We start from the raw sequence: 23331 nt of genomic DNA on the forward strand, positions 1-23331 counted from the left end.
GTTTTAAATTCTAATTATTGCAATTTTATAAAATCCTTCCCTTATCTCATCCAGCTTCCTTTTATTTATGCCTCTTTTCATTTCAGTCAGTATTACAGATTTATATTTTTCTCAACTTTTGGTTACAACAAATATTTTCTAATATTTACTTTTGTTTCTTTAGTAACTTTCTCACAAATACACTTTTCTTCTGCACCTTGAGTACTGTTTTCAAACATCTCATGCTGATGTTTTTTCTAACTTTTAAAATTCGTGTTTACATATAAGGCAGGACTGAGAGGAGATAGGGTACTGTCCACCTGTTGCTGTTCTCAGGTATTCTTCTTAGATATTCAATCTGAAGGGTTATTCTTTTAAAATGTCACTAGCCAGATCAGAGACAGCACAGTATGAGGGGTTTAGGGAGGGAGATTGTGCCATGGGCATCTTTAGATGGAGAACTCAGATCCTGGGCCGCTTTTTCTTAGTCTAGAAGAGTCATCAGCATGTACTTGGGTCTGGCTTTCAAACCTCGTACAAACTGTGACCTATGACTGTGTCTTCTTGGCATTACAGTTCACTAAATCTACTACCAGCTCCTGCTGGGCTATCTTGCAGCAGCAGCCACATAAACCCTGGGTTCTCCCAACCCAGCTGCTTGTAAACATTGCTGATCAACAGCAGTGAAGGGGAACTTGAGTGGTGTGTACTTTATCTGTCTCCAAGCCCCACACTTATCCTTCCAAATTACAGGGTCTTCTCTTTCATTTCCTTCCTAGGGATATTGATTGTAGGAGAGCTGCCCATGCTTCTTCCCTCTCTGCACATCCAGTTTTCCTGTTAGTCTGACTTGGCTGGGTTAAAACCCTCAATTTAGAGTTCTCTGGTGAAACCAACTGGAACATGTGGCTTCACATGCTTTCCTAAAAACTCCAACTCTAATCATGAGATCTCAGAACCCTCTAAGTACAGGACTGCAAAGAGAAGAGTGCTTAGGGGTACCTGAGCATCATACATAAAGCATGGGGAGGAAAGGAGAGTGGGAGGCAGAGGTGAGGTGGGTAGAAGCATCTCACAAGTCCCTTCCCTATGTGGGGCTGGACACTGGCCTCTCGCCACATCAACCACCCAGAAGGAGGCAGAAGATGGAATGCAAAAGAGTCACACTCATGTGGGTGATCCTGCCCAGTTCTAAAAGTCTGCTAATAACTGAAATCTCATTAGTAAAGTCACCCTGGAAAGGAAACTTGGAAAAAGGTTTCCTTTTCTAAGTTCCCTAGGCCAGGAAGGGAAGGTTTACTCTCTCCCCTAGAAGTTAAACAAACTAATAAACAAATAAACATATGGAGCTTCAAGAGCTAAATGAGATACATAGTCTTATGAAAATGCTTGGCAAAGTGCATAGCAACTGATCCACCACGAATTATTAATCCAAGATGGATATGGCTTGGGACACATCTGCCCTTTTGAGGTTGACATCATGCAGATAACTCTGCTTGCTCACAAAGTAGATCTCAGTGTCTTTGTTAATGGGATGCATGGAAATTTCTTTAAGGCCCAAATTCTCTTTCATACTCAGGCTATATCTCCCATAGTAAAACCCTACTTTGCACAAGCAGCCATTTAAACATAAGTTTTACTCAATATGTGAATACAAATATGAACAAATAATTGAGTACTATACCTTGGGAATCCCTTTAGAGTTCTTAATAATTTCTAAGAAAGAGTTATGTATTAATTCCCAGCAGTCATCAAAAGATGGATTAAAGACAATAATTGGCTCATTGACTTCAAGCTTGATAATAATCAGCTGAGGTATAAAAAACTCCATTTCTTGGTAGGGCTCCTCAAAATCATTTCCATCCTTCAGGAGACATAAGATATGGTGATTATTACAAAATGGAACCTTTTAGAATCAAAGAAGTGACTTTTACCTGTTCATAGCACTACATGGGCACCAGAAAAGGAATGAAAGGTACCATGTACTGTTCATATTTAAAATAACGGCTAAGTATGGCTTAGCCCACCTGAGTTCACTCTCTCCCCCTTCTTCAAAGTATGTTTACATTGCTTGGAAATTATTTTATTGGTATTTCCAAATCCTCTCCATCTGTTAAAATTCCAACCAAAATCTCCTCCTTTGGGAAGCCTCCTTGTTCTCCATCAAGAAATAATCTACCTCTGAACTTTCTTATTTCCACTTCCGTGTGGTATTTTATCTTTCTCTCATGAGATTTACATCCACAGGATCTGTGTCTGAACCATCTATGTCCTCCAAAATATCCAAGATAGCATTTAGTACATCATAAGAGAGATGGCACAAGGGGTAAAGAACCTGCCTATCAATGCAGGAGATATAACAGACAGAGGTTTAATCCCTGGGTCGGGAAGATCCCCTGGAGGAGGAAATGGCAACCTACTCCAGTATTCTTGCCTGGAGAATCCCATGGACAGAGGAGCCTGGCGGGCTACAGTCCACAGGGTCACGAAGAATTGAACACAACTCAAGTGACTTAGCACACATGCACAAGGGCTCAATAAAAATTTGTTGACTGAATCCAAAAGTATAAGAGTTTATCCGAAAAAAAAAGTTTATCTGTACATCCCACATGGAGTTTCTAATTAGCATATAATATATTTTAGACACTCAAAATGTCAACCTTTCTTCAGTAGAGATACTAATATGGAAGTTTAGTGAAGTGAAAGTTGCTCAGTAGTGTCCAACTCTTTGTGATCCCATGGACTATACAGTTCATGGAATTCTCCAGGCCAGAATATTGGAGTGGGTAGCCTATCCTTTCTTCAGGGGATCTTCCTGACCCAGGAATCGAACCGGGGTCTCCTACATTGCAGGCAGATTCTTTACCAGCTGAGCTACCAGGGAGGCCGTAGCTCAGCTGGTAAAAAACTGATGTGGAGACATTTCTAATTCCTAACACAGGCTAGTAACACAAGATAACCTTTCATAAAAGGCATAGTGCCTAATAAAATTGGCATGAGGCAGTTGTAAAGTATTTGCTCAAATAATTGATTCTAAAGATTCAATTTAGAATCTAGAAATTCTAGATTTGTCTAAGGATTATTGATAAGCATTAGGTGAATGTCTACTATGTATCAAATACCCATACATTTCTTTCTTTAAGACATATGCAAATTTTAGTTTTCCCTTTGTTTGGAATTTTGGAATGAAACTTGGTTGAGTTTGAGTCTCTTCTGCTTAGCCAAATAGATGACTACATTGATAAGTACAGATTAGTCCACTGTAGGATGCGAACAGTGCAGCCTAAATTTGACAGCACTGGTTCTATATTTTTTTTAATAAAAGGTCAACTGTTCATTTTTACTTTATTTGGCAAAATGCTTAGAACTTAACCTTTTCTAACCAGACAATTTAAAATTTTATCACTCTTTTTAAATTAAAATGGCACATAGTTTAAAATACAAAAAAATCTTCCTTGATTTCCCATGTTATCTAAATTTAAGGGTGTCTATGATGCTTTGAAAACTATCACAGTGTTTTAGTTTTTATCTTAGTGCTTTAGTTTTTATCTAGACTTCACTTAAGTAGTGTCATGAAAGATGTTATTAATTAGTTCAATGAAGTCTTTTGTTTTTAGAGGTATCCATTCCAAAACCAAAGAATAAAAGCCGGTATCTGCAATGAACATGCACAACACTTCCTAAATAGCAAGCCAAAAGATTGGTAACAAACCCTTTTCAATCCCTTTTTTTTAAACAGAGAGGATGAAAAAGTGACCACTCCTCTACAGTAGGAGGTAGACATTCCATTTTATTCATTCTTTCTTTAAATTAATTTCTATAGTTCTGTAGATTTTTACTATATAGAAGTAGGTAATTATCTTGGGAAAACTTGTGTGTATTTAAATAAATCATTTTTATAAACTAATAATCACCACATATGTGTTCAAGTCAAGAATTTTACTTTTTGGCCTGGCTTACAGCTGAGGACCTTACATGATTAAATACTGAGTCTTGATTCCACTCCGAAGAGTCTACTGCTGATCCCCTACATACCTTGTGTATCATGAAGAAGGAAACGAGGTCCTTAAGAGAGTTAATGACCAACTCCCTGAGCTGGAGGGACATGAAGGATGCAACAGAAGCAAAATATTCTTCAATGTTACGAGAGGAGTCATAGTCACTCTTGGGAGCAAAATGGATCCACTGCTCCTTCCGGGAGACAAATAGCTGGGCACAGGTGGGGATCCATCTGTAAAGAAAGCAGGGCATCTGACTGAGAATCTCTTCCAAGTTCCAAGATGTCCTCTCAGCCACTCCCAACTCTCCACCACAAGGCAGATGGCTCCTTTCCCACTAAACAGCTCCGCAAGTTGGTACTCTCACATTCCTGGCCACTTCACCTGCCATCACCCCTTTCTGGGGAAGAAAGTAATAAGATTTGGATTGAGAGACTGTTTTCCCATTTAGCAATACCCAAACAGACAGTCCTGCTGAAAGATGAAGGTGTCTATAGTTTATTATATTCAGAGATTGGGGTAAAAGGGCATAAGGAACTGCAATGTTCTGTCCAATTTCTCTCCCTGGAAGACGTCTGTTTTCTAACTGAAACTTTACAGGGGAAAAGAAAAAGGAGAAAAGGAAGAAAACTTGGGAGGAGAAACTCCAGTGTGGAGGTGGCTGCTCAGAAGTTGAGCAGAAATTAGAAAACCAAAAGAAGAAATGGATGCCTCATTTTTCCTTTCATCCTATTCCCCCAATTTCTAATTCCCAACGGGAACTACTGGCATTTGCATCTTATCAAGTCTTTTTTCTGACTGCTAGAAAAGTATTACTCTAACAATCAGGGAAGTACTGGTAATAGTCATAGTTGTAGAGGTAACAATTACACTTAAGAGCTACTATACGCCAGCTATTGCATAAACATTTTCTCTGATAATAAAAACCGCTTAGTAGATATTATCACCATCATGTCACATAAGGGAATTTCTCTGGCTCTGGACACAGTCCTGTACGCATTTGCAAAGGAAAAAAGAATTAAGTGACTAAAAACTCCCATCCCTAGAAATTTACAGGTGTCTATCTAGGCCACCTGAATACAAGTCATTCAAATGCATTATCCTTCCCTGGTGGCTCAGATGGTAAAGAATCTGCCTGCAATGCAGGAGACCCAGGTTCAATCCCTGGGTTGGGAAGATCTCCTGGAGAAGGAAATGGCAACCCACTCCAGTATTCTTGCCTGGAAGATCCCATGGACAGAGAAGCCTGGCGGGCTACAGTCCATGGGGTCACAAAAAGTTGGAACAACTGAGCGACTAACACTGTGTGTGTAACCCAGCAAGGCCTAAAGGAGTTCAGAGGGAGGGAATGGAAGTGCTCAGCAAGCAATGGTAATGAGGAGGCTTCAGAAGGGCAAAGGAAGACTAGGAGTGAGGGTCAAAGAGCAGTGTATATGAGGCACAGAGGCTCTCAGGGATGGAAACGTGGAAGGATGAGGACAGAGGAAGGTGTCAGAGAGAAGTTAGCAAAATCTGCGCACCACCCGCCCCCCGCCCCCAGGTTGGAGACCAGTTTTCACTTCAGAGAACTTTTGATTTTTATGATACTGTGACACAGCACCGTTCTGAGGCCAGATACTGACTTGTTGAGAAGAATTTGGCGTGTTTCCATGCAGTGTTTCTGAATGACATCCTGATATTCATGAGGCTGCAGAGGTAATTTTCCCGCCAGTAATTCTGCTGTTCGAACAAACCTGAGGTCTTTAAATCTGCCAAAAGAGAGGGCAAAACACCCTAAGCCAAGAAGATGCTTAATAAAAAACTTTGTATGACGGATTCAGAGGAAATATATTTTTCATTTTTTCAATGAGAGGAGATTTAAACAGATTAAAACTAATTATATCTGAAAAATCTGAGTCAGAGGAGGGAGTAGATAGTCCACAAGAACTCTTGCAAGGAGTAGAGAAACTCAGGAGCTGTTATGAGCCTTCCTATGTGTCCTTCTCTGGGTAACCCATGGGGAGTGGGATTTTGACACTGACTCGGCATTTGGCTGACTGGAAACTAGGATATGACAAGTCAAAGCTCTTTCCGATACAGGGTAAGACAGGTGAAGACACAAGAGGACAGGGCAAGCAAAGCATCACCTTCATGATTAAGTGGGTTCTACGCAGTCTTCAATGTGGCCCCTTGGTGAGCTACTCAAGACAAATTGGAGGACCACTTTGATCTGGACCCAAAAACCCTATAAACCTGCCTCTTACAGGTGGCAGGCTCACCAAGACATTTCTGGGATGTTGCCTTACAGTGTAGGAACTCAGTAAATATTTGTTAAATGAACACTTGGATCTCTTCCTGCCCTCTCTGATGATCTTATTTTCTCCTATTTCTCTCAGGTTAATGGAGGTGCTGCCCTTTACCACACTCCCCAAGGCCTTTTTTTTTTTTTTTTTAGCTCACAGGGCCAGCATTTCTCTTCCTGACACATATTCATTCATTTATTAATCACTCTTTGAAACCATCAGTGCCTACAACTTCCCCAACCAGATCTCTGCTCACTTTCTTAGCTTGCCCCAGTTCTCACTTCTCATTTTCATCATCCACTGTAATGACCCACTAGGCACTTTCCCTCATACTCCTAAAATCCTACAGCCTACATTTCTATTCTTTTTTTGACGGAGGTGATGAACTTAGGCTTCATCTTGTCTGGCCAGTCACAAAGCACTGCTGGGGAGGACAGAATTCGAGAACCTCACTCTCCTTGTATGTTTGATATCCAACATTAGCATGGCCCTGGTCACCATCTGATAATTATGTCACTCATCTTTAGTTCAATCGTAATAAACTTCCCACATTGGCCAGAAAAATTCTATTTTTTGTTCAGACCACCCTCATTCTGGCCCTTAAACACTTCCCTTCACTGGTCATTAGGTGACCTCTTGTTTAAAGCTAAATATTACAAGTCACATAAGAACATTTCTCCATAGCATTTCCTTAACAAATCTTTCTCATTGCTATTTTTTTGGTTCAGCTGACAAAAACCTAAATGATTTTGGTTCACTCTTGTACAGTCAATTGATACAGCCAATATGGAAGTCAATGTGGAGATTCCTTAAAAAACAAGGAATATAACCACCATACAACCCAGAAATACCACTTCTAGATATATACCCTGAAGAGACCAAAACTGAAAAAGACACATTCCAAGAGGATGTACACATGAATTTAACTTGATCATAAAAAGAAAATGACAAATTATTAAATGTATAGCTTTTACTGTAAGAAGGATTCTTTATCACTTGCTTTTTTTTTTCTAATCTAGTCCTTCTTCATATTTATTTGTTTTTAATTGATTGCTTTACAATATTGGTTTGATTTCAGTTATATGTCAACATGAATTAACCATAGGTGTACATATGTCCCCTCCCTCTTGAATTCCTCTCCCACCTTCTGCACTTTCCTACCCCTCTGGGTTATTACAGAGCCCAATGTAAGCTCTATTCACTGCAGTTCTATTTACAACAGCTAGGACATGGAGGCAACCTAGATGTCCATTAACAGATGAATGGATAAAGAAGCTGTGGTACATACATACAAGGGAATACTACTCAGCCATAAAAAGGAACGCATTTGAGTCAGTTCTAATGAGGTGGATGAACCTAAAGCCTATTATACAGAGTGAAGTAAGTCAGAAAGAAAAAAACAAATATTGTCTATTAACATATATATATGAAATCTAGAAAGATGGTACTGATGAACCTATTTGCAGAACAGAAAAAGAGTTGGACACAACTGGGCGACTGAGCTGAACTGAAGTGAATGGAGGTGCAGATATGGAGGACAGACTTACGGACAAGGGTGAGAAGAGGAAGGAGAGGGTGAGATGAATGGAGAGAGTAGCCTGGAAGCACATACACTGCTGCTGCTGCTGCTGAGTCACTTCAGTCGTGTCCGGCTCTGTGTGACCCTATGGACTGCAGCCTGCCAGGTCCCTCTGTCCCTGGGGATTTTCTGGGCAGTTGTACTGGAGTAGGTTGCCATGCCCTCCTCCAGGGGATCTTCCAGCCCCAGGGATTGAATCCAGGTCTCTTGCACTGCAGGTGGATTCTTTACTGTCTGAGTCATCAGAGAAGCCCGAGCATATACACTAACACACGTAAACAGAGAGCCAATGGAAATTTGCTATATGACTCAGGGAACTCAAACTGGGGCTCTGTAACAACCACCCATTTCCCTGGGTGGGAAGTGGAAGGAGGTGGAAGAGAGATTGCAGAGGGAGGGGACATATGTACACCTATGGTTAATTCATGTTGATGTATGACAGAAATCAAACCAATATTGTAAAGCAATCAATTAAAAATAAATAAAGAAGAAGGAATAGATTAGGAAAAAAGCAAGTGATAAGAATTCTTCTTATAGCAAAAGCTAATAATAATGTGTCATTTTCTTTATGTGATCAAATTAAATTCATGTGTACATTCTCTTGGCACTGAACTTCTGGCAATTTTATCAGCCTTGTGGCTGACTTTCTTGTTAATTTCTAGGTTAATTTTTTTTTTTGAGGCTATAAACATGCTTCTACTTAAAGCAGAACTTATTGAACAACTACTGTATGCCAAGCACTGTTCTAAGCACTTCACCCAACAATCCCATTTTGCATATAAAGAAATAGGGGACCAGAGAGATTAACTTCCCCAAATCACACAGTTCATCAGGGACAGAGCAAGAATGAGAACCTAGGCTGGTTAGTTTCAGAGCCTACTCTATCTATACATTATTACTTTTCTATAAATTATTATTACATACTTCTATCTCATTAGAAAACTACTTTTTTCTCATGTCCTGACTAGCACCCCTAATGCCTTAGAATTCAGTTCAAGGAAAGGAATGTGCTTACTTCTTATGATTGATGGGCTCTATCCTAGGTTGACTCTACCTGCAATTATTTTTTAAAATACAGGTAAAACTAAGAATGTGAAAAACAAGTAAGTTATCCAAGTAATAAGGTTCCCCAAAGACGAAACATACAAAGCTATAGATCCTTCTCAAACAAAATATTTGAGCTACTGATTAAGTTTAACCAATCACAATTACACACATATATCTGCCTCCAATTTTTCTAATAAAAAACCCACATGGTAGTAGCACATCATTTCATTAACCTGACCTTTTGGTGAACTCTGGTGGCCTCATTCTCCCACCAGGATTCACACTCATTCTTGAGGGGCTCATAAGAAAAAATCAGTCTTTATTATTCCCAGTGCAATTGATTAATGGATAAATAAAATGTGGTATAACAATAAAATGGAATATTATTCAGCCATAAAAATGAATGAAGTACTGATAATGCTTCAATATGGATGAATCTTGAAAACATGAATCTTGCTAACGTAATGCAGCCAGACATGAAAGGCCACATATTGTATGATTCCATTTATGTAAAATATTGAGAATAGGTAAATCCACGGAGACAGGAAGCAGATTAATGTTCTGCCAGGGGCTGAGTGGAAGGGAGAAGTGGGGTAACTACTAATGACTACAGAATTTCTTTAGGGGATAATGAAAACATTCCCAATATTTTCAGGAAAGTTGTACACATTTGTGAGTATACTCAAAATTACTGTATTGCACACTTCCAGAGGGTGAATTTTAAAGTATGTGAATAACATCTTAATTTAGAAAAATGAAAGAGAGAAAAAGTGACTCCTGCCTCCTCTGGACTTCTACAATATCTGTGGCCAATTTAGTCACTGATAAATATAAGTGAGACTATTGTATGCCAACTCTGCACTGGCCCTGAGTTACATAAAAGAATTAGCTTAAAAAACTAAAAATAGATTGTTATATGATTCAGCAATCCCACTCCTGGGCATATACTCACACAAAAACTATAATTTGAAAAGATATATGCAGCAGGACTGCCCTGGCGGCTCAAATAGTAAAGAATCTGCCTGCAGTATGGAAGACCTGGGTTAGATTTTTGGGTCTGGAAGATCCCCTGGAGGAGGGCATGGCAGCCCACTCCAGTATTCTTGCCTGGAGAATCCCCACTATCAGAGGAATCTAGTGGGCTGTAGTCCATGGGGTCACACAGAGTCAGACACAACTGAAGCAGCTAAGCAGCAGCAGCAAGTGCCCCTTCGTTCATAGCAGCGCTATTTACAACCGCTGAGACATGGAAACAGCCTAAATGTCCACTGAGCAACGAATGGATACAGAAGATGTGGTACATATATACAATGAAATACTACTCAGCCAGAAAAAAGCATGAAATAATGCCTTAACATCATGGATGGACCTAGAGACTATCATACTAAATGATGTAAGTCAGAAAGAGAAAGATGAATACCACCTAATGCCACCTGTATGTGGATTCTAAAATAAGACACAAATGAACTTATCTATGAAGCAGACTCACAGACCGAGACCACAGACTTGTGATTGCCAAGAGGGAGTGAGCATAGGAGAGGGACAGAATGGGAGTTTGGGTTAGTGGAAACTAACTAGTATATACAGAATAGTATATATACAATAGATAAACAACAAACTAGTATACACAGAATAGATAAACAACGAGGTCCTCCTATATAGCACAGGGAACTATATTCAATATCCTGTAATAAACCATAATGGAAAAGAACACGAAAAAGAATGTATGTATACAATCACTTTGCTATACAGCAAAAATTAACATAACATTGTAAATTAACTGTACTTCAACTAAACAAATTTAAATAAAGAATTGGGAAAGGAACAGAAATAAGAAGACGCAAGCCCCAATCCCATACATTTCATAGGCTAGAGAGAGGCAAGCTAGTAAAGGTACAATTATAATTCAGTATTATAGACCTCATAGTGGAGGTCTAATTAACACCTACTGGATACTTGTATCAGGCATTGTTCTAAGTACTCTAAATTATGTATCCCTCCTACCAGCGCTATGAAGTAGGAAGTCTTATCCCAAATTTAGAGGTAAGGATGTTACTTATGAAGCGGCATAGGTAGAGGTGGACCCGAGCAAGCTGGCCCCATGCGAGTGCTCTTAACCAGTATGTTCCAGGGCCCACACACAGACACGGGTGCTGTGGAGGCACTAAGGAGGGCCACTTAGCTCTGCACAGAGGTATCCCTTACCATATGCAACCTGGGTCTAGGATTTCCGTCATTTTACTTCAAAGGCAAGGCTACTCCCACATGAGATGATCTCTTACGTGTGGAAGCAATAAAGGGAAAAAAGGGGCAGCAGGCATTTCTTACTCCGAAAACCACAGCTGCTTCAGGCTGAGCATCATGGGGTTCACCGTGTGCAGGTGCTCTTCGTTCCACTTCTTGGCATTCCTGTAGACACTGTGCCAGGGCACGGGGGCCCGGATCACTCTTTGAGGAAATGCTCGGGGGATGCTCTGAATGAAGAGTCTTTTCCTCTCCATGGGGTCCATGAGGATGTAATCAACTATAACCAAGAGGGCAAATGCTTGTTATTAACCAGGGGCCTTGAGCACTTTGTGCTCTTAAGTTTCAACACTAAGAAGGTAAATAAGCTTCTGTCCATTTATGCTTGGAAATGTTCCCTCATTTACAAGGTCATTGGCAATCCCCTGGGTATAACTTAACTGAGTAGGTTTCACCCTGTTGGTATGTGAGACATGTGGGGGGAAGCAGAATATAACTTCAGAGTCTGGAGCACTTAGAATCTGGAGTTTAGTCCTAGTAGGATATCTAGCATCATGCATATCAAAGAACTAGTATTTGCTGAAACGTCATTACGACACAGCACACCAACATAGCTACATAAAAAAATAAACACAATACATGACACCAGATACCTATGAACAGAAATTTAGAGGCCAAATATTTCACATGATATGGACGGGCAAAAGCCTCATAGAGGAAGTAACATTTAAGCTGGGTCATAGAAAATGAGTAGGATTTTGTCTGACAGGATAAGTGCAATTCCATGGTTTTTGTATAACATGCTCAAGAAGCTGTGGGTCATGCTGTGGCAGAAATATCAGGTACAAGCAGTAGAGTTCAAGGTGATAAGACTGGAGAAGTAGGTTGAGGCTGAAATTGGAAGGGCTTTAGATGTTTAATCTGAAAAGTTTGATTCTAGCCTATAGCAGACAAGGAGCCATTACACTGTACCACTAGAAGATTGATTAGGAAATTTTTAAAAACCCATTAATTTAGTAAGTACAGCTGTTTTCCAGATAAATGGGAAGGTGGGGAGCTAATATGATCACCTCTCCCCTTTGATGTGTTTCTCACATTATTCTCACATTATTATGGGCTTCCCTGGTGGCTCAGTGCTCAACTGGTAAAGAATCCACCTGCAATGCAGGAGATCTGGGTTTGATCTCTGGGTTGGGAAGATCCCCTGGAGAAGGGAAAGGCTACCCACTCCAGCATTCTGCCCTGGAGAATTTGGAGTAGGGCACGACTGAGAGACTTTCACTTTCATTTTTCACATTACTCGCTATCATCAAACATTTCCCAATGCCCTACAGTGTGCACAAGACATGCAGCTGAACATGAAAGGGAGTGAGGACTGATGATATATCAGTAAATGTCTAATAAGGGAGCTGAGACCCATGAGAAAGACAAGGCCAGTGTTAAAGGCCATAGAGAAACAATGGCACAGGAGAAGTTCCAAAATGGTATGAGTTGAAAGAAGAAGCGAGAAGTGGTATGAATGCACAAGATGGAGTGATCACTGAGGGTTGCAGAGATCAAAATACTTGAAGGAAGAGGTCTTGAGCTACATTTTAAATGTCTATGGGCGCCTGCTACTTATGCTGTTGCCCAGGGTGAGAAGCACCTGCATCACCTGGGAGTTAGCTGGAGGTGCAGGATCGTGGGCCCCTCTCAAACTCTACTGAATCAGAATCTGCACTTTAATAAGATCCTTAGGTTACACACATGCACAGTGAAATGTGATAAGCACTGGTATGGACATGAGTGATGGTGGCAGTGTGGGGGAGCAACTGAATGAAAAGTTACACAAAGTTTTTGGCATTTTTCTGAGAAAACAGAGAGAAGAACTGACACTGAAAGGAAAGAAGGTGCCCTCCACATAGGAACCCTGCCCCGTTTATGCACAGCCTTACCAATGCTCTTCATGAGGCTGCTATAATAGTCATTTTCCTTCTCCTCCACAAGGGCAGCCATCAGGGGTTCCAGGAAGGGACTTGTCAGCAGTGTGTTTGAAATCAGCTTTGAAATCCGAACCATCACTTTGTCCTCCTCAGGGGCAATCATGTCTTTTCGGATTCCACTGGTCAAATAGTAGTAGTATCTCTTCCATAAACAAACCACCAGCAACAAAATGATCATAATCAATTGGTTAACTGTGCCCACTTGTTCACACCCATCGGCTGCTAAAGTACCCTGTTCATACAGCATTGATCTCCTTCCTTCACTCACTTCTTGGTCCATGACATCACACTCATTGTAATAAACTGTTGGTGAGTATTCCTCATGGCTCTGGAGGAGTCAACCAAAGCCAGAGAGATCTCAGTGCTGTATAAGGAAGGATTTGTCAAATGCCATGCGAATAGGAGCAGTGGGAAGAGGACTAAGCCCTGGGGTTGAAGATAACATATCTGGTGAGTTTTCATGAGGAATGACAAGCTCCTCAAATGGACTCAAATTCACCCTCCTTTATAACAACGACCCTATATGAAGAAAGTACTTGATCCTATGGCTTATGGGAAAACCCCCAAGTCTGAGTGAGACTTATGATAATTACTCTAATTCAACCATGGGACTTTTGAGTTTAGAAAAGCAACACAAACACATGAACTGAACAGGCCCAATGTGACCTGGTGACATTAGGAAGTTTGGTTTATTTAGGGTTTGCCTCTAAGCTGCTAGATGGCTGAATGGTTCTAGAAATGAACAGTTGCAGATAAAAGAGAAGCACAAAGTATAGGAAAGGGTTTGAAATCAGCTTTGACCTTCTTTGCCAATTGTCTGTGGTCAGAAAAGGCTGGACTTGCATCTCTCCAAACTTAATAAAGGACAAATTTCCAAAGTTCTCTCATTATAAGAACTGCCTGGGGTGAGGAGAGAGGCTCCTTTTAAAATGCAGATTCACAGGCCCCTCCCTCCTAGGGCATTTAGGATATGTTAACAAGAAGCCCAGGCGATTCTTATTTTCAGGCAAGTTTGAGAAATGTTGTTGTTCAGAATGTTAGTATCAGTCAGACTGGTCTAAATTCTAGTTTTGCCTCTTACTGACTGTTTATCTTGGGGCAAGTTGGTTAAGCAGTCCCCACCCCAATTTCCACAACTTGACAACAGGAATAATCAAAATCCCCAGGTCCTGAATGGGGTCAAGCATCTAGAGGGTTTAGTATGGAATTTTGCTAATAGCATATTCTCAGTCACTATTAGTTTTTATTGTTAATCATTTTACTATACACTCTAAATTCAAAAGCTCTTTGCTCTACAGCTTTGCAGGTCTTTCAGGTTAGGGGTTAGAGGCTCAAAAGTCTATCTGGGACCGAGCAGGTAATGTTAATAACTGAAAGTTGGCTGGACATAATAAAACAATAAGGAATTGTGGAGACTGACAAACCAGAGAATGTATTTCTCATCTAAAGGAGGTAGCTATTGTTCAGTTTCAAATGTATTAATTTTTTCAAGAGAGGTTAGAAATCCAGCTTATGTGAGATTTCTTTCATTTTTCCAAACACATTTGTAGGCCATGTTTAACTTATGGTCAGGCTGCTGGATAAAATACGGGATGCACTGGAATATACTAAAAATTATTCATCATTTATCTGAAATTTAAACAGAGTGCCACGTTTTTTGTTTTGTTTTTCAAAATCTGGCAACCCCAGCCTATGTTCTAGGCAGCCATTTTGCAACCTATGTTCTAAGAGGACCTGAAGGCACCGATTTCTAAGACTTGCTAAAGCAGAAGACTCACGCATGCAGACCTTTATTCAGTAGTCTGCACGGGGTCTGGACTTCAGTATCTTTATTTATTTATTTTTAAAAATAATTTATTTCATTGGAGGCTAATTACTTTACAATATTGTGGCAGTTTTTGCCATACATTGACATGAATCAGCCACAGGTGTACCTGTGTTCCCCCATCCTGAAACCCCCTCCCAAAGCCCTCCCCACCCCATCCCTCTGGGTTGCCCCAGAGCACCAGCTTCACAAGTGCCCTGCTTCATGCATTGAACTTGCACTGGTCATCTATTTTACATATGGTAATATACATGCTTCAGTGCTATTCTCTCATATCGTCCCACCTTTGCCTTCTCCCACATAGTCCAAAAGTCTGTTCTTTACATCTGTGTCTTTTTTGCTGTTTTGCATACAGGGTCGTCATTATCATCTATCTAAATTCCATATATATGTGTTAATACACTGTATTGGTGTTTCTCTTTCTGACTTACTTCACCTTGAATAGCCATAGCAATGTTGAGAAAGAAGAAGGGAAATCAACCTGCCTGTCTTTGGACTTCAGTATTTTTAAAACATTCCTCAGGTGACTACCGCTTTTCTCCAGTTTAGAATCACTGATACGTCAAGAATAACAATTAGCAAATTGAGAGAAAGGAGGCAATAAGAATGTACCTCCAAGTCTGATTCGGATGGTTTGGTTTCTTTACTTTCTATTTCCATCTCCTGCTGTAACATCACATCAATCTGTTCTTCTGGGCTCATTGGTCTGCTTCCTGGGAAAGTCAAAGATGTCACAACCTCCTTCTTCACAGGTAAGGAGGTTGAGGCTGACTTCATCCTGAAAAGCAGACACAGCTTAGCGCCTGGTTCCATGAACACTTCATTCTTCATAAGTTTGTAAGCACTGGTTTTGCTTAGTTAGCTAATTTATTTTTATTTAGGGCCTTAATAAATTGGATTAAGAGGTACTGGTGGGAAAAAACACAAGTAACTAGGTATCCAGGAATGCTTTAAAGTCAAGAAGCAGAGTGTGCCTCTCATGAGACCATACCTTCTTCAGTTCATTCTAGTGTCCTGCAATCCCCTGTGCCCATAGAAACACCTTACCCAGTGAGATCCTCTTTGTCTTTGGGGGAGAACTTCATTTTCTTCTTGTTAGGCTCTGATGAGCTTTTATTTGCTAGAACAGTGGAGACGAAAGATATCAGTGATGGGCAGTGACCTTGGGCCACCTTCTGCCCACAGGAATGCAAGTCTTAGGGCAGTCCAAGAGAACACTAAGAGGGGTGGACTTGGTGTGGTGGGATGAAGCAGGTGATGCAGACCCTGGTCCCACTTGTACCCCTAATTGCCTGTGTGACCCTGAAGAAGTGACCATCACTCCAAGCCTCAGCTTCCTCAATTGTGAAATGGGGATGAGCATACCTTCTGTTTTCTCATACCCTGGACAAATATTAATATATCCTCAATTCACCACCCCCAATCCTATGTGCTCTATTTTCTAAACATGTGGTGTATTATTGCTAAATATTTTTCTTTAAATAGATTCAGACTTTTAAACTTAAGCTATTTATTTTAAAGCAAATATTATATGAGTATCACAAATAGAAAAATCAGTATCATTTTCAATAAATATAATTATTGCAAATAGAAAAAATGATGTAATTTGCCACAAATAGAAGGCATTGCAATAAGTATCATTTGTGATAAATAAATTTAGTAAATAAAATATAAAACTCTACTAAGAGGACTTCCCTGGTGGCCTAGTGGTTGAGAATCTGACTTCCAGTGTAAGGAATTCGGGTTTGATCCTTGCTTGGGGAACTAAGATCCCACATGTTTTGGGGCAACTAAGCCCATGTGCTGTAACTACTGATCCTGCACACTCTAGGGCCTATATGCCACAACTAGAGAGAAGCCCACACCCAGCAACAAAGAGCCTGCACACAACAACAAAAGATCCCTGATGCCACAACTGAGGCCTGACACAGGCAAAAATAAACAAATAAATATTTTAAAATAAAAAATGTATATACATACAAAATGTATATATCATTCTATTACTAAACCTTAACTGGATACTTGCTTAAGAGTCTAGTGTAGGAAATTAACATGTCATTTTAGACACGTTGAATACATACTAATAGGAAATTGATATTTTTATAGAACCAGAGGATTGAAGACTCTTAACCAAGATGTATTCTGAGTTCATACTTTGATTTCCTCAATCTACTCCAAATATCAGTCCTAAAGGAAATCAGCCCTGAATATAAACCGGAAGGGCTGATGCTGAAGCTAAGCTCCAATACTCTGGCCACCTGATGTGAAGAGCTGACTCCTTGGAAAATACCCTGATGCTTGGAAAGGTTGAAGGCAGGAGGGGAAGGGGCAGCAGAGGTTGAATGGCATCACTGACTCAACAGACATGATTCTGAGTAAACTCTAGGAGACAGTGAAGGACAGCGAAGCCTGGTACGCTACAGTTCAGGGTTGCAAAGAGAAGAACATGACTTAGCAACTGAACAACAACAACCGCAAATATATAACAGTAACAGAAAAAATTCTTTAAAATTAAAAAGACGATGCATTGTTCAAAAAGATGCTCTTCTGTGTGAACTCAAACACAGTGTGAAGTAAAAATCTTAAACTTGGCTTCTGGCACCAAAGCAGGCAGAAATAATTAGGTGATTGACACCTGAGGGAATAATGAAATCCAAAACACACCATGACTGTGGGAACTGAAGCTAGGTTCACAGTATAAAGCCCTGGCTGCCCTACCCATGAAGACAGGCTGAAAAGCCAGCAACACTGTCATGCAGATAAAGCACCTGTATCCTCAATTCACACAGTGACCGCAGATAGCAAAGAAAAGCTGGTAATAACTAGGCCAAGCCTAACATAACCTCAGGGACCAGATCTACAACATCCCTAAAACAGCACCTTAGGATGGAAGTTCTAAGCCATCAATAATAAGATCTGGTACTAATTTGGGGTCCTAAGATGCCAGATGAAGGCATAAGGAAGAAAGGCAAGATTTTAAAAGGTATGTCAAAAGAATACACTGAGTACATTTATAAGCATGAACAACCAAAACTAACTTATGGTGACAGAAATAAGAAACGGGGCAGCATGGTACTGGGGAAAGGAAGGACCTGATGGGAAAGGTGCACAGGAGAACTTCCTCTAGTGATGGAAATGCCCTAAATCTTATGTGGGTGGTGGCTAATACAAATATGGTATAAGCAACTGACAAAACTCACTGAACTGAACACTAAGATCTGTGCATTTTATTGTGTGTGAATTAAACAACAAATGGGAAATTCATGTAGCAAGAAGGGGAAAAGCTCTCAACATAAGCCTGCAAGCTAAAATCCCATAACACATGAGAAAAACCAATATAAGAAAGATAGCAAATAAACTCAACAACTGAGGGAAATATTTACAAAATGGAAATAATACAGCAACACTAATATTGCTGCAAAATAAATGTTTAAGATCCTCCAAGTGATACAGAAAATGTTATGTCCATGAGAATAGAATAAGAAACTGGCAACACTCATAAGTAGAACCAATTAAGAAATCTGAAAATGAAAGACAGTGTTATTAAAATTAAAAAAAAACAAAAAAAATAAAAATAAAATAAAAAAAACATTTATTATACAGGATAAACTCAAGACTGAACAGAGTTGAAGAGCAAATTACTGAGCTGGAAGATAAATTTGAGGAATTCACCCAGACACAGCACAGAAAGAATAAAGAAAAACATGAAAATGAGTTTGAGACAGCAGGCAGATTGCAAATCTCCAACATATCTCTAACAAAAACTACTAATGGATATCCTTAAGCAGACATATGTGTACCCAGTGGGACTAAACAAATTAATACATAAAAAGTACTATGGTACTTTTGGCCACCAACATGGCCACCAAGGATCCCCACTTCCTGTAATAATCGTGCTCTTGTATAGTCCTCTTGAGTGTGGGACTTAGCAACTTGATTCTAACACAGAGAAAATGGCAAAAACCATAGGATGTCACATTCAAAATTAAGCTCCCAAAAGATGGTGGTTTCTGTCTTACTGGTTCTCTTCTATTGCATTTCCTCCAAGGGAAACTAGAAGTCATGTGAGTTGCCTGGTGGATAGGCCCATTCAGTAAGAAACCGATGTCTACGGCCAACAGGAAGTGGGGGAGGTGAGTAAGCTTGGAAGAGGATCCTTCCTTGGTTGCCTTTAGATGACTGTGCCCTTGGATACGTTGATTGTACACTTGTAAGAGACTCTAAGCCAGTTAAGCCATTCCCAGATTCTTGACAAATAACAAATGGATAACATTTGTTGACATATAACATATATGTCAACAAGATATAACATATCTTGACAGATAACAAATGGAGCTTATTTTAAACTATTGAGTTTGGGAGTAATTTGTTATGCAGCAATCAACAAGCTGCATTTAGAAAAGTCAGAGGAACCAGAGATCAAATTGCCAACATCCGTTGGATCATAGAAAAAGCAAGAGGGTTCCAGAAAAACATCTACTTCTGCCTTATTGACTACGTCAAAGACTTTGACTGTGTGGATCACAATAAACTGTGGAAAATTCTCAAAGAGATGGGAATACCAGACCACCTGACCTGCCTCCTGAGAAACCTGTATGTAGGTCAAGAAGCAACAGTTAGAACTGGACATGGAACAACAGACGGGTTCCAATTCGGGAAAGGAGTACGTCAAGGCTGTATATTGTCACCCTGCTTATTTAACTTATATGCAGAGTACATCATGCAAAATGCTGGGCTGGATGAAGCACAAGCTGGAATCAAGATTGCTGGGAGAAGTAAGAATAACCTCAGATACTCAGTTGACACCACCCTTATGGCAGAAAATGAAGAAGAACTAAAGAGCCTCTTGATGAAAGTGAAAGAGGAGAATAATAAAAAAGTTGGCTTAAAACTCAACATTCAGAAAACTACATCATGGCATCCAGTCCCATCACTTCATAACAAATAGATGGGGAAACAATGGAAACAGCAACAGATTTTATTTTGTTGGGTTCAAAAATCACTGCAGATGGTGACTGCAGCCATGAAATTAAAAGACACTTGGCTCCTTGAAAGAAAAGCTATAACCAACCTAGACAGCATTATTAAAAAGCAGAGACATTACTTTGCCAACAAAGGTCTGTCTAGTCAAAGCTATGGCTTTTCCAGTAGTCATTTATGGATGTGAGAGTTGGACTATAAAGAAAGCTGAGTGCTGAAGAATTGATGCTTTTGAACTGTGGTATTGGAGAAGACTCTTGAGAGTCCTTTGGACTGCAAGGAGATCAAGCCAGTCAATCCTAAAGGAGATCAGTCCTGAATATTCATTGGAAGGACTGATGCTGAAGCGGAAACTCCAATACTTTGGCCACCTGATGCAAAGAGCTGACTCATTTGAAAAGCCCCTGATACTGGGAAAGATTGAAGGCAGAAGAAGGGGATGACAGAGGATGAGATGGTTGGAGGTTAGATGGCATAATCAACTCAATGGACATGAGTTTGAGCAAGCTCCGGTAGTTGGTGATGGACAGGGAGGCCTGGTGTGCTGCCGTCCATGGGGTTGCAAAGAGTCAGACATGACTGAGCGACTGAACTGAACTGAACTGAACGGAGCAGTCAACAAGAAGCTTGGTATATGTTAAACATCATGCTAGCCATTACAATCATTCTCATTTCATAGATGAGGAAACTGAGGCTTCATGAGGTTGCCCAAAGTTATCTATAGTAAAGGTGGAGCCAGGACTAGAACCCGGATTAGAAATCTCCCAAAGCCCCATTCTAAGTAGGTATGACACACTGCAGGAAATACCTGATGGCAGCCCCTGAACGATCTTTTCCCTGGGGACACTGATGGTGACGGGCTGGTAGACTTTCAGCAGGTCCTTCAGCTTCAGGTCCCGAGCTGTCAAGGAGTAGTTGTTGGCAATGGAATCACTGGGTCCACAGTGGTGCTGCTGCTCTTTGAAGGGTGCAGCCAGGGTCCATGATGTGCGTTGCATCAAGGGGGGATAAAAGCTGTGCGACATGACTGTCTACAAGGGGAGAAATGCAGAGTGAGTCATGTGAGGGACATCATGCAGGGAGCCTGGGCTCCTCTCGGCCAGGCTCCACTCACATTGAGACTCATGGCATCCCACATGCCTAATATTCTGCACACTGAGTGCAAATACTTTTGGAATGGACACCAATTTTACCTCTCTGACCACCGTGAGCATGCTTTCTGATGGCAAGGATAAAAGCTGATTTTCAACATGCAGTAAATTTGTGATCAGGTAATTTACATCTATTGTCTTTACTGTTATGTACATGGCTATCAGGTAGAAATAATTGTTCTCATTTTATAGTTGAATATGCAGAAGTTCAGAGCATTTAAATAATGCAGCAGGTAAGTGAGAAGGCTAGATTTGTGCTACTACATAGCTCTTTTTCCCACTGTGCTATAGCCTCTTCCAGTGGCAGAAATGACTGAGGCCTCTAATCCTACCTGTCAAGTCCATTTGACCCCCAACCGTTACCAGCAGAATAGCAGCACCCAGGTGAACATACCCGATAGAGTTCAGATGGTTCTTCGTTAGCAGAAGCAGGCAGAGGGGGCAACTCTGGCCGCATCTGGGAGTGGCTCATGTAATATATGGAGTCACTTTTGGGGATCTGTGGGAAACAAATACAAAGCCACTCTTCAGGAATTAGGAAAGATTTCCAAGCCTCTGCAGTGCATAATGAGTAAAAAGTTCCTCAGAAAAGGACTTAAGCACAAATGTCTGCCATAAACACCCTTCTCACCACTATCCATTGGTTTCAATTCTTAAGAGTTAAAGTCTCTTCTCTAGCATCTCCTCATGGCTACCCTTCTATGAGCAAATTCATGTATTTTTCCCCTGGGAGGAACCCAAATCTGAGGGCACTCCCAGCTTCCCTACCCTGGGTTGTAATTAAAGGGGTTGACTTAAAAAAAATTGACTCTTGCATTTCACATGGGCAAAATTCCAAACAGAAACTCGCTTATGTAGTGGTATAAATAACTCTGTGCTTCCTGTGAAAAGAAAAGAATATATTTAAAGAGTGTGGGTGTTTGAGTCCACCATTCCAATCAGGGAGTGTGTTCTTGGGAGTGAGCCTCAGACAGAGGTGAACCTGTGGCCCCCATGGCCACGCTCAGTTCCCAGTGCTTCTTCACCTCAGAGCTGGCTTCCGTGTTGAGAGGTGCCCTGAGTTTCTTTCCTACACCCAACCCCTAAAAGCAAGACAACTATTCATCTGGGGCTGCGGAGGGAAACCTCTGGGCTGGATTTACTGAGAGATGTTGCTATACAGTACTTTAAAGGTAGTTTAAAGAGAGCCGCCAGTGCAATTTTGGCTCTGTGGTTTTTCACCTCAAGCAATGACTGTGGACTGAACTCTTGTGTAAGATGAGACATTATTAGATAGATTTATTTGGGTCAGCAAATTAAGTCATGCAGGGTAACTGGCAGAAGGTAGACATGTAGGGGGTAAATGAGTCAGACGTTTGTCATCCCCATGCCCCAACCAACTCCTCACTGATGACTCAACCTCATAAAATAATCACATTAACAATAACATCTGCCATTATTCCAAACATTATGTGCCAGGCATGTATGAGATTTTTTATATCCAGTTCTAGCTGAAACTAAGGTTCATAGGGGATAGGTAGGATATTTTGTTATTCTTGCTGTTGTTCAGTCACTAAGTTATGTCTGACTCTTTACAACCCCATGGACTACAGCCACCAAGTTTCCCTGTCCCTCACCATCCCCTGGAGTTCACCCAAGTTCCTGTGAATCAGTGATGTTATCCAACCATCTTATCCTCTGCCATCCTCTTCTTCTTTTGCCTTCAATCTTTCCTAGCATCAGGGACTTTTCCAATGAGTCTGCTCTTCTCATCAGGTGGCCAAAGTATTGGTGCTTCAGCTTCAGCATCAGTCCTTTCAATGAATATTCTGAGTTGATTTCCTTTAGGATTGACTGGCTTGATCTCCTTGCTGTCCAAGGGACTCTCAAGAGTCTTCTCCAGCACCACAATTTGAAAACATCATTTCTTCTGTGCTCAGCCTTCTTTATGGTCCAATTCTCATATCCATCCATGACTACTAGAAAAACCAGAGCTTTGCCTATATGGACCTATGTCAGCAAAGTGATGTCTTTGCTTTTTAATACGCTGTCTAGGTTTGTCATAGCTTTCCTTCCAAGAAGCAAGCGTCTTCTAATTTCATGGCTGCAGCAATCATCCACAGTGATTTTGGAGCTCAAGAAGAAAAAAAAATCTGTCACTGATTTCACTTTTTCCCCTTCTGTTTGCCATGGAGTGATGGGACCATATGGTAAGGTAAGACATACTAGCCATGAAGAGGTGCTTTTAAAAACACACTAGTTTGCATCCCAACACATTGGAAATG

The 23331-nt window shown here is 40.6% G+C and overlaps 1 protein-coding gene across 1 annotated transcript in view; it reads right to left on the bottom strand.

Annotated features, from left to right (window-relative positions):
- The window catches only part of DNAH3 (dynein axonemal heavy chain 3), a 234557-nt gene that overhangs the window by 207025 nt on the left and 4201 nt on the right, over positions 1-23331 (bottom strand). The window contains exons 2-10 of the mRNA XM_043914480.1: positions 21462-21566; positions 20725-20947; positions 15984-16056; positions 15549-15714; positions 13064-13253; positions 11214-11409; positions 5600-5725; positions 4015-4210; positions 1664-1843 (exon numbers count right to left, since the gene is read on the bottom strand). Coding sequence (XP_043770415.1) covers positions 1664-1843; positions 4015-4210; positions 5600-5725; positions 11214-11409; positions 13064-13253; positions 15549-15714; positions 15984-16056; positions 20725-20947; positions 21462-21566 — 1455 coding nt within the window. The remainder of the gene's footprint in view (positions 1-1663; positions 1844-4014; positions 4211-5599; positions 5726-11213; positions 11410-13063; positions 13254-15548; positions 15715-15983; positions 16057-20724; positions 20948-21461; positions 21567-23331) is intronic.

This window comes from Cervus elaphus, chromosome 10 (assembly GCF_910594005.1).
Source record: "Cervus elaphus chromosome 10, mCerEla1.1, whole genome shotgun sequence".
In the NCBI taxonomy this organism is placed as follows: Eukaryota; Metazoa; Chordata; class Mammalia; order Artiodactyla; family Cervidae; genus Cervus; species Cervus elaphus.